The sequence below is a fragment of the Paroedura picta genome, chromosome 4 (genome assembly GCF_049243985.1).
Source record: "Paroedura picta isolate Pp20150507F chromosome 4, Ppicta_v3.0, whole genome shotgun sequence".
In the NCBI taxonomy this organism is placed as follows: domain Eukaryota; kingdom Metazoa; phylum Chordata; class Lepidosauria; order Squamata; family Gekkonidae; genus Paroedura; species Paroedura picta.
This window is the reverse complement of record NC_135372.1, coordinates 109,934,835-109,949,689: the sequence shown is the minus strand read 5'-3', so window position 1 is coordinate 109,949,689 and position 14,855 is coordinate 109,934,835. Positions and strand designations below refer to the sequence as shown.

General features: G+C 42.7%; 1 protein-coding gene across 1 annotated transcript in view; it reads left to right on the top strand.

Annotated features, from left to right (window-relative positions):
• TSPAN2 (tetraspanin 2) overlaps window positions 1-14,855 on the top strand; it is a 70,043-nt gene that overhangs the window by 46,910 nt on the left and 8,278 nt on the right. The window contains exons 3-7 of the mRNA XM_077335006.1: window positions 6,331-6,428; window positions 8,100-8,174; window positions 9,736-9,834; window positions 12,785-12,856; window positions 13,950-14,033. Of these exons, the coding sequence (XP_077191121.1) occupies window positions 6,331-6,428; window positions 8,100-8,174; window positions 9,736-9,834; window positions 12,785-12,856; window positions 13,950-14,033 (428 nt within the window). The remainder of the gene's footprint in view (window positions 1-6,330; window positions 6,429-8,099; window positions 8,175-9,735; window positions 9,835-12,784; window positions 12,857-13,949; window positions 14,034-14,855) is intronic.

Sequence of the window (14,855 nt, the reverse complement as noted above, 5' to 3'; positions counted from 1 at the left end):
CTAAGTGAATCAGTGGCTGCGTAGTTGGTGCCAGCAGGAGAGATTTGGTTTCTGGGACCATGGAATAGGCTTTCTTGAAGAAGGCCTACTAGCACCTGATGGACTGCACTTGCCGAAGTTGGGGAAGAATGTATTTGCCAGGAACCAGGGGAGATTCATCAGGAGAGCTTTAAACTGAAGCCACAAGGGGAAGGAAACATTCAACATATGGGTGTAAGGAAGGAGACCGATTGGGGGCAGCCCAACTAGGAAGGCCAGCTCATAGGGAACCAAAAGTAAAAGGATTCAGATGCCTTTATATTAATGCCCGAAGCATGGGCAATAAGAAGGAAGAGCTGGAACTTCTCATGCTCATTGAAAGGTATGATCTACTAGGCATCACAGAAACTTGGTGGAATGATTCTCATGGCTGGAATGTAATAGTGGATGGATATGAACAGTTCAGAAAAAACAGAATAGATCAAAGAGGTGGAGGAGTGGCACTGTACATGAAGAAAGGGTTTACCTGTCAGGAAAATCTAGTAAAGGAGAGTATATCTACATTGGAAAGCATCTGGGTGAAAATAAGTGAGGGGAAAACAAACAGTGTGGTGGTTGGTGTCTGCTACCGACCTCCTGACATGAGAGGATGTGGATGCTGCACTTTGTGAGCAGCTTGGGAAAATATCCAAGCGTCAGGACTTTGTAATCATGGGCGACTTCAATTTCCCAGATGTGTGCTGGGAAACAAACTCTGCGAAGTGTCCTCAGTCATGCAACTTTCTGACCTGCCTGGCTTACAATTTCATTTATCAAATGCTAGATGAACCCACAAGAGGTTCAGCCATACTGGACTTAATACTGACCAACAGGCAAGAGTTGGTGGATGGGGTGAAGGAGGTGGGGACACTTGGGGGAAGTGACCATGTCCTCATAGAATTCCTTTTGAGATGGGGGAGCAAGGAAGCTTGTAGCCAGACGCGGATGTTGGATTTTCGTAGAGCAAACTTTAATAAACTCAGAGACATGATGAGTGTCACACCATGGACGAGAATGCTGGAAGGGAAAGGAACATGTGAAGGGAAAGGAACAAGAGCTATTGCATGCTCAATCCATGACTATCCCACAAACATGAAAACACTGCAGGAGCTCTAAGAAGCCTATTTGGATGAACAGAGAACTTCAAGAGGAACTAAGAAAGAAAAGGAAAATGTTCAGGAAATGGAGGGAAGGACAGAGCTCTAAAGATGAGTACTTACAGGCTACTAGGCACTGTAGGTCAATCATCAGAAAGGCCAAAGCTGAGAGTGAGCCAAGATTGGCCAGAGAAGCCCATTGTAACAAGAAAAGCTTTTTCAGTTATGTGAGGAGCAAACGTAAAGTAAAGGAGGCAATAGGTCTACTGTTGGGTGCAGATGGACAAACTCTAACGGAGGATGCAGAGAAAGCAGAAAGGCTCAGCGCCTATTTTACATCTGTTTTTTCCCACAGGTCAAAGGGTCAGACCTTTCCCATAGACACTGGTCAGACCACACCTGGAGTATTGTGTGCAGTTCTGGAGGCCTCACTTCAAGAAGGATGTAGTTAAAATTGAAAGGGTACAGAGGAGAGCGATGAGGATGATCTGGGGCCAAGGGACCAAGCCCTATGAAGATAGGTTGAGGGACTTGGGAATGTTCAACCTGGAGAAAAGGAGGTTGAGAGGGGATATGATAGCCCTCTTTAAGTATTTGAAAGGTTGTCACTTGAAGGGCAGGATGCTGTTTCCGTTGGCTGCAGAGGAAAGGATGTGCAGTAATGGGTTTAAACTATAAGTACAACGATATAGGCGAGATATCAGGAAAAGATTTTCACAGTCAGAGTAGTTCAGCAGTGGAATAGGCTGCCTAAGGAGGTGGTGAGCTCCCCCTCACCGGCAGTCTTCAAGCAAAGGTTGGATACACATTTTTCTTGGATGCTTTAGGATGCCTATGGCTGATCCTGCATTGAGCAGGGGTTTGGACTAGATGGCCTGTATGGCCCCTTCCACCTCTATGACTCTATGATTCTATGACTCTAAGCACACCAGTCCTGGGCTTTCTGCACTGTTCAAAACGAACTCCCTGTAGGTAGGGAATTTTCTTCCCTCTCTAGAAGATCTGCCCCCTTGCCTTGGCTTGAATGTGAGTCTTTTTCTACTTCCCAAATTTCCTTGCCAACTTTCCCCAGTTCTTTATCAATTCTCCATCTCAGCTAAGGCTGAAATCAGACTGAATTCTCCCCACATCCACTTCAGAAATCTCTCTGCTCAGCTGATGCCAACCAATCAGATGTCACTCAAGGCTCTCTGGTTTCCACAATCCTCCATCTTGTTACACAACATCTCTAAGCCTTTAAAAGTGCAGTTTGTCACAGTGTATCAATGAGACCCTTTAAATCTCTGTTATTCATATTTTCCAGCTGCAGTCTTCAGCGCTGGGGAGTGGGGAAGCGTAGTACCAGACACTGCTCAATCTCTGCATGTCAGGTCAGACCCTTTTAAAGGGGAAAGTTAAGAGGTAGCTTTCCCCCTTAATCAAGAGCAGCTCTCCACAGGGCACACAGCACTTTTTCTTCCACCATGAATTTCATCCAATGCAGTGAGGTTAGAGAAGCTTTTTTCTTCAGATACGTTAAAAGGGAAGCTTTGCTTAGAAATGACAGTTCAGCTTAGTGAGTCATACAAGTGAAATGCTAAAAGCCACTGAAGCAAGGGCAAATTGCCTGGCAATTAGGTCCCTTTAGAGTGGCCATATCTGGGCGTCATGCCTCAAGGGATTGCAGCTTTGCTTTTGAGATAAGGAAAGCACCAGGAATATAGGGAAGTACAAAGCCAAGAAGACATGTAAGAGACAGCATAGTTAATTAGTAGTGGGCCCAAAGACAGAATATCATTGAGGATTCTTGGCTAAGAAAGTGGTAACTTGGGTAAGAAACAAGAGGAAAGACTCTCATTCTTGTCACAGCCCTTTACTTTTACTGCTGTTTCCCCATGATTTACATTCAAAGCTTTCTGGTCAAGTTGGATTTTGTCATATACATGGCCTTCTCTTCCCTTAGAAATCTCAGAGCAGCATGGATTGTGGCTTGCCATCCAGAGAGAAATCAGGACTTCAGCCACTTAGTTTTTCAGGGCTATACAACTAGAAAGTTAAAGGACAGATTCACACAAAGTACTTTTGTCCACAAAACCCGAATGGCCCCACATTGTAGATATAACCTTGGGCGAGGTCACACACATCCTCACCCTAGCGTACTTCATAGGGTTGTTATTGTTAGGATAAAATGGGGGAGAAGAGAATGATATAAGCTGATTTTGAGTTCCTTTGGGGAGAAAGGCAGGGTATAAATGAAATCAATAAATAAATATGACATCTGTAATCAGGCTATAAAAGAATAAATATGTATATGCAAAATGCATTGTACAAGCTTTATTATTTATTTATTTATTTAATTAATTTCTAGCCTGCCTGTCCCCAGAGGCTCGAGGCGGGTTACAACATATATATCAAAATCCCATAGAACAACATTCATATCAAAAGGCGCTCCCTCATATATGCTGGGCTCAGACAGCGAATGGCCTTAAAGGTCAAAACCAAAACCTTGAACCTGATCTGGAAGACAACTGGCAACCAGTGCAGCTGCCTCAGCACAGGCTGGATGGGGGTCCTCCATGGTATACCTGTGAGGACCCTACCAGCTGCATTTTGCACCAGCTGCAGTTTCTGGAGAAAGCCCAGAGACAGGCCAGCATAGAGCGAGTTACAGAAAGCTATTCTAGAGGTGACCGTTGCATGGATCATTGTGGCCAGGTGTTCGTCGGACAGGTAGGATACTAGTAGCTGAGCCTGTCAAAGATGGGAAAATGCCTGACTAACTACCCTTTTGACCTGTGCCTCGAGTGTTAATGAGGCATCAATGGTCGCCTCCAAATTCCTGACCTGGGACATGATCCCCAGTTGCGTCCCTGCCAGGGAGGGTAAGCACGCTTCCTACTCTACCCCCTATGACCCAACCACAGGACCTCCGTCTTGGCGGGGTTGAACTTCAAGCGACTCTGCTCAAGCCATTCAGCCATGGCTTCTAAACATCTGGCTCATGTTTCACACCACCAGGATTTTTCATCAGACTTAAGGTAGAAGTGTGGAAAGTAAATCTTTCAGACCTGTAGGCCATGCCTGTAAGGTCTGGTCATGCTGGCTTCCTTAGTGAGATTTGCCACAGGCTGTGGGCATACTTTTGTTGCTGTGGTCTAGAATTATAGGTGCTGCAAAGGATCCAACCTCAAGTTTACTGTTTGAGGATGTTGATAGAGGCCCAGGCGGCATCAATGGTACCAAGTACATTTCTCTAGCATAGATGGGGAGTCAGTTGCAGTCTCTCGAGCAGAGATAGCCCTGCTAAGATTGGTGGTGGCAAATGCTTTCATGTTGGAGCCAACTTATGGCGACCCCTCATGGAATTTTCAAAGCAAGAAGTGAATAGAGGCAGTTTGTCATTGCTTGGCTCTGCATAGTGAACGACTTTGGTGGTTTCCCATCCAGTTACTAAACAGGGTCGATTATGCACAACAGGAAACCTCACAAAAAGTCTGCAAAAACAGATGTTTGCTTTTTTGATTCTGCATGTGGCAGTGGTTTCGCCATGAAAGACCTATGAGAGAATTTTTGATTATGCATGGCATTCACCCCTGATGGCACTTTCTGTGTCATTTCCTCGCAGTATTGTAAACTTGCATTGCTATGATTTTTTCTATTCCAGGGATGCTTTTTATGGCCCCAAGTGTTTGGGTCATTAAGGGTAAAAGTTCAAACATGCAAATCAGCTGAGACAAAAGGAAAGGTGCCTGTTAAAGTCACAATTTCTGCCATCAAGGAGACAAAGGATCATTCTCATGTAGACCAATGGCCATGTAGTATGGTGGCTGGACTGAGAAGATATAGCCTCAAGTCTAGGAATAGGCACAATTACTAGACTAGAAAAAGTATGGTTTGTGTCAGTTTGCGACCAAACCACAAGCCAAACTAGGAAGTTTCTTTGTGAACTGATCTGGTTCATGGTTCATGCTCTGGAGACCCTGTTGAAAAGAACCAAAGTCAGTTTAAACTGGGTTTGCAGAAAGCCTGAAAGACAGCTGAGTGGTGTGGAGCAGCTTGTCACCTGCTGCCCAGCTATTTCAGGCTATTTTTGTGCAGTCCATTTCAAGGGACTATACAAGACAGCCCAAAACAGCTGAGCCGAGGGAGCAGGTGCGAACCCAAAGGAGTTTGCAGTGTTCTCCCCTCTACCATTTTATTCTTGCAACAACCCTGTGAGGTGGGTTAGGCTGAGAAAAGGCGAGATGCAGGTACATTAAAAATGTTTTTCATGAACAGACTGGATATCTAGAGAGGACAAACATTCTTTTCTATAATTCTATATGGTCAGTTTTTCACAGGTCATCTCAATATCTCCTTTTTTTTAACTAGGCTTTCATATTTCAGCTGCATGAACTTTTGCCTTACTTTTCAGTTAGGAATATGTTTATATTTTATAAGGATATATAACAGCATGTAACAGGTTTAACACAACAGGGAATGTTACAGCATTATCTTGCATGCTCTGTTGTTGCAAGGCAGTTATCCCTGAGTAGAATGAAATTACTGGCAATTGCCAGATTTCTATCCCAAGGAAAATGGTTTCTAGTTCAGTAGTAGAGCAAATGTTTTGGCTTATCAGGTACAGGTGAACACAAGAAGAGCCCTGCTGGGTCAGACCAGTGTTCCATCTAGTCCAGCACTGATAAAACTGTTCTGACCAAGCAGTGATATCAGGGCTCTATCAGCCTCACCCACCTCACAGGGTGTCTGTTGTGGGGAGAGGAAAGGGAAGGCGACTAAGCCGCTTTGAGACTCCTGGTAGAGAAAAGCAGCATATAAAAACCAACTCTTCTTCTATATCTGTAGACAGATAGAAAGATAGTTCATATCAGTAGCATTTTTAAAATATGTGGCTGTCACTGTTTAATTCTTAACATTTTGTCTTATGGTTAAAAAAACTAAAAAGGCAAACAACTAAAGGACAAAATGTTTGACAGAAAAGCTCTTATCTCATTCCTCCCTCTAGTGGAGCTGCTCTGGCTTTGCATTTAGCACCCGGGAATCTAGTTGCTGAGTTCATTATTAGCATCTATAGTGACAAAAGGGTATTGTAACGGCCAGTCCTGCACTCAAAGGGATGGAAAGCAGATGAGAAACATCCTAACTCATAGGTAGTAGTTTCTCACTCATTCTTTCTCCTTCCTTCCTTTTGTCCCTCTCCTCCTCCTCTCCCATCTTTGGATTTTTTCCACAGGACTGTATGTGCTGGTAGGAGCAGGTATACTTATGATGACAGTGGGATTCTTTGGATGTTGTGGAGCTGCCCGTGAATCTCAGTGCCTGCTCGGAGCAGTAAGTAATGGATTCTTATGCATCTAGGGTGGCATAGTATCTTTCCAAAATTCTTAGATGGGAGGGGGAATGAAGGAGGTTATCTTGAGGGACTTCAATAATACAGAGGTGAACGTGGAAGTGAAAATACTCCCCTGTTGGGGCCAAAGTAGTGGGCCCACTAGACTGGCTGGATGAGGACCACTTCCCTTACCCAACATGCCTGAGGAGCCCTCTGGAGGGGAAGGAGGCCTGCTTCTTAGTAATCACTCTGACAACCACCAAGGACACACATGGCTAAAGAGACAGATTTTCAACCAAAAATGCTATTTTAAAAATAAATAAAAGCGCAAAACACAAACACACTTAAAACTCACAAGATAGCTAAGAGAAAAACAGGGTGGAATGGAAATAGTTGAAGGGGAAAGGACTACAATTACCAGATCATGTAGAGGTCCATGGAAGCAGGATCAGAACAGCTAGCGTTTCACAGGGAGAAGAAACCCACCAAGTGGGATTGCATGCTGTTGGTACCTGGAGCATACACACAATGCACTGATGACTAGGAGCTCTTGATATAGGGCAAAATGCTCTCTGGGACAAGCTGATATATTCCCCCCCCCCCCAAAAAAAAGCCCATAATAATGGTTTTTTGGGAGATGGACAATGAGTTGGGAGAAGCTTGAAGGAATTTCCTGAGGTGGAACTTTAGGTGTAAATGGGGCTTGATGGCCCTATAAGTACTGGGCGGGATTAGTAAATAAAATTAGATGTTGCTTAATTAGGGTAAATGGGTGAGGCTGGGTGTTGATGAGATTAGTTCAGGTGAGTCAATAGGTTCTTGGGAGACCCATTGTACTAAATTGAGTGTCTCCGAGATGAGAAAGAGCTTGTTAGCTAGCCAATCAGGTGCTCCTGCTCACAAATCTAAACCAAATGTCCAGGCTTGTCTCTGGCTGGCATTCATTTTGTGTCCTGCACTATGATATTTGAGAAGATATATTAGGAAGAGTGATATGGTTTTCTAGCTATAAACTGCCCCCAACAAGAGGAGGGGTCTGACTGCTAACACTATCTTGCCCAGCAGCAGCTTTCCCATCAGAAATTTTCCAAGTGACATTAGTGGTCAAACTGCCCAACCTTGCCAGCAACTTTGGTGTGCCTTCTCACCATAACTGTTTGTGAGATTTAAGCACCAAAAATGTTCCCTCTCCTTCATTCTCCCCTGTGACTTTTTCCATACTGGAGGATTTGGGTGGCCTGCAGGCAGGTGTCAGGGCAGGTTGTTCCACCTCTTCCTGATCCTGCATGGGGGAGCATTAGGCCCAGTGCACCTTAACTGCCTTGGATTTGTGCTCCCACACAGGAGCTGGGCCTGCAAAGTTCCCAGTGCAGAAACAGTTTGTGTTATCCTGTTCCCTGCATCAGAGTTCTCCTTTTTTCTTTACCTTTGACCCGCATAAAGCTTTTACTACCAAAATTTGGGGAATGGGCTGGTAAGCAAAGGAGGAGGGAGTCCCCTTTGACCACCCAAAAGACTGTGCTGATCATCATGGGACAAAAAGGCTATGCTAGGGATCATGGGACAGAAAGAGGACATGTGCCCTAGGAGCAAGATTGAAAAGGCCATTTGAATCCAGCCTGTTGTGTGGATTCCATGCTTAGTAAACCTGTGTCTCTATTTTACTCTAGTTCTTTACTTGCTTGCTGGTGATTTTCGCTGCTGAAGTCACTGCTGGAGTTTTCGCTTTTATTGGCAAAAAAGCGGTGAGTGAACCTTATTTTCAATGCTCTGTGGATGAGCCACAAACTATAACAGCATATAAGGAGCTGCCTTGGGATTTTTCTAGACAGTGCAAAAGCTTGGGTGGGGGATGTCTTTCCACATTAATTTTTGATAGAACAAACTCTGAATCCTGTGGCACCTTTAAGACCAACCAAGTTTTATTCTGGATATAATTTGATATGAGGATGCACACTTCTTGAGGTACATTGAAACAGAAGTCACCAACTATTATATAGGCAGAAGGTGAGAAGGATGTTGCCAGGAAGGGCCAATTATAGTCAAGATGCATAGGCAACTGAGCAAAGGCATTTACTAAGATCTGTGAACAGCAGCAAATTAGCATACAGCAAACTAAAGGAGTTTACAACAGATGTGAGAACTGAATGATGTTAGTATGTGTAGTGGTTAGGAGTGTAGATTTCTAATCTAGCGAGCCAAGTTTGATTTCACGCTCCCACACATGCAACCAACTGGGTGACCTTGGGCTCGCCACAGCACTGATAAAACAGTTCTGACAGAGCAGGAGTATCAGGGCTCTCTCAGCCTCACCTACCTCACAGGATGACGGTTGTGGGGAGAGGAAATGGAAGGCGACTGTAAGCCGCTTTGAGCCTCCTTCGGGTAGGGAAAAGCGGCATATAAGAACCAACTCTTCTTCTTCTTCTTCTATATGCTCCTGGTAGAGAAAAGCGGCATATAAAAACCAACTCTTCTTCTTCTACAGAGATAAGAAGCTAATATCTCTGTTAAGTCATGGGATTCCATGATCCTTAATGTTGTAATAACTTGAAATTCAGTAATCTCTGTATCTAGTCTTGTTTATGAAGTTCTTTTGCAATAAAACAACTACTTTGAGATTCCCCTTAGAATGTCCTGGAAGGTTGAAATGTTCTTGTATACAAGTTTTGTGGTTCTTGATGTCAGATTTGTGTCTGTATATTCTTTGGAGGAGTGTGCATGCACACAAAAACACCCAGAATAAAACTCTGTTGGTCTTAAAGATATCACTGGGCTCAGACTTATTCAGACCGATATGGCTACCCAGCTGAATCTACGTTTTTGATACTCTTTAAAATGTAAAATATGTTTTTGTTATATACTTCATCCAGGAGTAGCTGTGTCTCTTTGTTAAATATAAGGTAAGCGACAAGCCCAGATTTATTGCCAGTTCCGTCTACACATTTGAAAAGTTATGACAGAATACCTCTGTATACCCTTCCCCACACTGATGTAAATATTCCCTCTAGAACAAAGCTCCCTGTCCCACCTTATCATTGGTATATCTCTTTGGTTTTGTTCAGCCCTGGAAGCTTCTGGGAAGGTATAGAGCTACCTTTTCACTGCAACATTCCTCTGTCTGTTCACCAGTAGCTTGATCCCTGTTCTCCTGAAATTCTACCACTACTTGAGTAGGCAGCAAACTAAAGGGAAATCAAGAATATTCTAGAACCGTCACTGTTTTTTTCCATGTTCTAGAGCATCTTTCTGTATTCTCAAGTAAAATGAACATTCACAATAAGTCAAATGTTTAATTTTCTGCAGGCTGTTGATGAAGTCCAAGCTATCTACAATGAAGCTTATGCAAACTATTTAAATGATTCAGAGAAAGGCAACAAAACCCTCATCCAGTTCCATGATGCAGTGAGTAATGTGCATGAACGTTAATCTTTTGCTCCCCAAAGTTCTCCTCAAGAGACCTCTTATCTTGTTGTTCTGCTCCTAAAATCAGAATATTGTAACAGTGTTTGAAGCTTAACAGTTTTATTTTTTAAATTTAAAATATTTATTCTACACACTCTCAATTAAATATTTCCAAGGCAGCTTAATTAAATAATTAAAAACAATAGAGTTAAACCAGTGGTTCTTAATTGGGACTGTATGGTCCACAAGGGATGATCTAAAAAAAATTGTGGGGTAGTCAGATGCGGGGCACTGGTTTTTTGTTAGCCCCTGCTTCCCACTTGCAATGCCTTTGGCCAGCCAAAGGCTGAGGGTTGTTTTGTACTGCACACCCTCAGCAAAAATGAATCAAACATAAGATTAAGAGGATGTGTCTGGTGGCCCTGGGGCATAAAGCTCTCGTTTAATGTATTCCAGAGATCTGGAAATCATATGCAAATAAATTATACCACTTGAAAGAAAGTTGCCTTGTATACAATGCTCTTTTTGTGTCCTAAATTTTCCCTTGAGCCTTTGGGGCTGCTTTTGATGGTAATGTTCTGTTCTTGGTAAGGAACAGCAGATTAAAGGTTAAAAAAAAACAGTTGATCTACAAATGTAAGTTTATGAATGAAAACCACAAGAATAAATATCTATCTCAACCGGTAGAAAAATCATTAATAAAATGGCAGTAAATGAGTGGTGTTAGATAAATAGAAACAGCAATATACTGATTTAAAGTCAACAGTATTAATAGCATTTTTAAAAGCAGAAATACTCATATTTAAAACCAACAATCCAAACTGATAGGACATATAGCAAAATAAAAAATAAAAACAAAATTTAAAGTAAAAAACAGAACTGACAGAAAATTGTAGAATACAATGTTGCCTTCAGTCTGCCTCATATGTTCATTAGCTTTGGCCTGATGGAACTCATGAGAGTCCTTCAAATGGAGAAATTTCAGGCCTCTGGTTACCCTGGTGGGCAGGTAAGTCATGTGATTGGTTGTCATTTAATATTTGTGTTGGGTCCAGGTGTTAATGTGAGAGGGAATCAGAAAGAAGCCCTGCTTGAGTTTCCATCTTCACTAGAAGAAATGGGCCAAAGTCATGTAAGGGTAGGCTTATGCTTGAAGGTGAAGGGATCCCCTTCCCTTTCCTCTCCCTACAACAGATGCCCTGTGAGGGTAGGTTTCAGAATTCTATTCCTCTGCCGATAGGTCTGTTTGCTTTTTATGTGGATAGTAGTTTGTTCAAAGTATAAATCAAGCAGTTTTATTGTGTCCAGTTTCCTTCCCTTCAGCTTTCTTTTTCACACCTTCCCCCACCCGTCCATCTCCTACCCCTCTGGAATGTCACACCTCAGCCTTGGCCACCTGGTTTTTGTGACTGTTTGGAGTCTTTGAATGTTCCTGCATTCCCTGAGGGTTCCCACAGGAGGGGGTGTAGATGAGGGGGTATATGAGGGAGAGCCAGTTTGGTGTAGTGGTTAGGAGTGCGGACTTCTAATCTGGCGAGCCAGGTTCGATTCTGCGCTCCCCCACATGCAACCAGCTGGGTGATCTTGGGCTCGCCACGGCACTGATAAAACTGTTCTGACCAAGCAGGAATATCAGGGCTCTCTCAGTCTCACCTCCCTCATAGGGTGTCTGTTGTGGGGAGAGGAAAGGGAAGGCGACTGTAAGCCGCTTTGAGCCTCCTTCGGGTAGGGAAAAGCGGCATATAAGAACCAACTCTTCTTCTTCTTCTTCTATATGCTCTGTTTTGCTTTTTTTTACCCCAGTTCCGACAAAGTACTCGTCTGGTTAACTTGCTTGCTTGAATAAATTGAAGTGGATAGCCGTGTTGGTCTAAAGTAGCACAACAGAATTTGAATCCAAAGAGGAAGTGTGCATGCACACAAAAGCTCACGCCTTGAATAAATCTTTGCTGGTCTTAAAGGTGCCATTAGACTCAAATTTTGTTGCTTGAATAAATTTAGTCTTTTGCACCAAGTCAAAGTTTTGTGTTTTGAACAACCGAAAAAACTTGACAGGTGAGGCTGAGAGAGCCCTGATATTACTGCTGGGTCAGAACAGCTCTATGAGTGCTGTGACAAGCCCAAAGTCACCCAGCTGGTTGCATGCAGAGGAACGGAGAATCAAACCCGGCTCGCCAGATTAGAAGCCATCGCTCTTACCCACTATACCAAGCTGGCTCATCTATTCACTTTGGCAAATTAATATCTGCCTTGGAACAGTTCTGAGGATTAAATTAAAAAGTCCAGTGGAGCAGGTGTTCCCAATGTTAATTAATATTTGCATACAGTTTTGAATGGTACAGAGATTTTCATGAACTTTGACTTCAGACAGTTCTATATATTGCTTGGCTGAGCTTGAGTTCACTGAAGTTAATTGACTTAATTTAAAAATTGAACTTAATGAAAATCAATCTAGCTTCATTAAACAGCCAAATTCAGTAAATTACTGAACAGTTTTATTTCAGTGCTAAAAGATATAACAAGGGAATCCAGACTGGAGCTACATGAAGTAAATCTAATTAATTTCAGCAGAATTTGCTTCCAAATTAAGGTACTGCTGGGATCACAGTCATAGTCTGCCCTGTTGTGTACCATGTGTTCGTACTAACTAAGGATGCTATTTGTTCTAGTGGTGATCACAGAGATCTATACAGTGATGTGTGGTAAAAATACTTTGCTGAGAAAAGTTTGTAATGAGAAAATGTGCAAAATCACACCTATCAATGTAAGCAAGCTTGCCTGTTTTTTGCTGTAAAATATAGCATTTGTACAATTGGAACCAGTATGTTTGGGCTCTTCCTAGATTATTATATGGAAGAAAGGTTTTAAGATAAATTTGAAAGTGGCTTTTCTGGCCACATCTGATTTGGAGTTCTTAAAGCATTCTCTCCCTCTCCCCCCACCCTTATAGCTTCAATGTTGTGGGAAAGAAAGTGATGCTCAAGTGAAGGCCACCTGTCCAAAAGACATTCAAGAACACAAAGTAAGTGTTTCCTGACAGACATTCTGTGGTAAAAAAATAACCTCAAAATGGAAAATGGCAACAGTAAAGGAAACTGAGACTGAGGGATGGGAAGTAGACAAGCAGAGGCATATGAGATATCTAAAAAAAGGCACATTTTCCCCATTTTCAGTAGTCTTTTGATGGTCCATTGAGGAGTGCTGAATTTTAAGCAGTTGACACTAACAGCCTTATAGCCTTGGAATGTCTCCTTTTCCCTTGAAATTTGCTTATACCCATCCAAGCCAAACAACACAAGACACTAAGAGTTGAGTGCAGGTAATTTGGTTGCCTTATACAAAATCATTCTCAACTTACTTGGATAAATGTTTGGGACTGTAGTCTATACTGCTGTGCATAGCTTATTGTAAATAGGATCCTATTGTGTAATTTCTGTGCCAGTTAACGTGTCATGTTAATACTTATACTGTACTTCACTTTGGTCTGGTGGTTCCAGGTTTCTGAAATCCTCATGCATTGGTTACTGAATGTCCATTTTTGTTGACTATACTGATTCTCCATGCCTTGAATACCTGTGAGAAAGGCAGACTATGAATAACATAAATAAATACATAAAAATAAATAATAGTGTGCAAGAGCCTAATTCAGATCAAGACCAGAGGGAGGGCTAAGCCTTCTCTCTGCCATTTTCTGAAGATGAAAACTCAAGAAGCCACAGAATTCCAAGAAAGTGCCTCAGTGGCAGAGAAATCCAAATCAAGTAAGCTGGGGTGTAAGTAAGTTGTCACAGGCTAGTGTGGAGAGACAGAATAAAAGTTGCTGAAGTGGTATTTCCCATGTTTTGCCTTCACCACCACCACCCCAGCCAAGAAACAGTATCAGGAAGAAATATAAATTACTTTCACCTCCACAAATGGGGCATAGATAAAGGTTGGAGCCAGCCAGGTATTTGTTCCAGGGAACAGAGGTGGCATCCAAAGCCAGAGGTAGGAAGAGAGTTGATTCAGTGTCTGGAAGAAGTGAGCAGATTGGATGATTATATGAATTTAGTAGTGATCAGGATGGCTTTTCAGTGCTTTGAAGTTAAATATCTCTCCCTTATTGTCTCAAACAGAACTGCCTAGAGGAGATCAAGATTCTCATTGATTCAAAGCTTCATTTAGTTGGCATTGTTGGAATCGCAATTGCTGGAATCACAGTGAGTCATTGATTTTTTTGTTAGTAATATTTATTATTGTTATTATTATAATTGTTGCATCCCAAACACCCCACATTGTTTCAAACCAGCAAAATCACAGCAGACATCTGAGGAGCACCTGATAATGACCACAAAGATGGAGGGATCCCTTCAATTCATTTGGGTTTAATTATGTTGTTGTCAGGTGCAAAGTCGTGTCTGACCCATCGTGACCCCGCTGCTGAATCTTGTTCCAGGGGGAAAGTATATTTGCATAAATCTCTTGCTTTTCCTGTTTTAAAAATGCTCACAAAGATACTTAGTGCAACTGCTTTTCTCCTTTTAAATATGATAACGAGTCCGTTCACAAAGAAATGTTCTTCCCCCATGAGGTCCTGGTAATTGTCATCTAAGCCTCTAGGTGTCGCCATTGTACACAAGTCCAGCTATAGAAGGTGATCCTCCTGGAACACCTTACTAGTGTAGGCTTCGTATTAAGGATCATGCTGACTTCTGAAGGCTGCTCAGATGTTGCTTACCTGAGAAGGAATACAATAAAGACAGCCACACAGTTCAGCCTTCAAGGCAGCCATTTTCACCAAGGTAACTGATACCTTGCTGGAGAAGACTCTTGCGAGTCCCTTGGACTGCAAGGCGAACAAACCGGTCAGTCCTAGAGGAGATCAACCCTGACTGCTCTTTAGAAGGCCAGATCCTGAAGACGAAACTCAAATACTTTGGCCACCTCATGAGAAGGAAGGACTCCCTGGAGAAGAGCCTAATGCTGGGAGCGATCGAGGGCAAAAGAAGAAGGGGACGACAGAGAATGAGGTGGCTGGATGG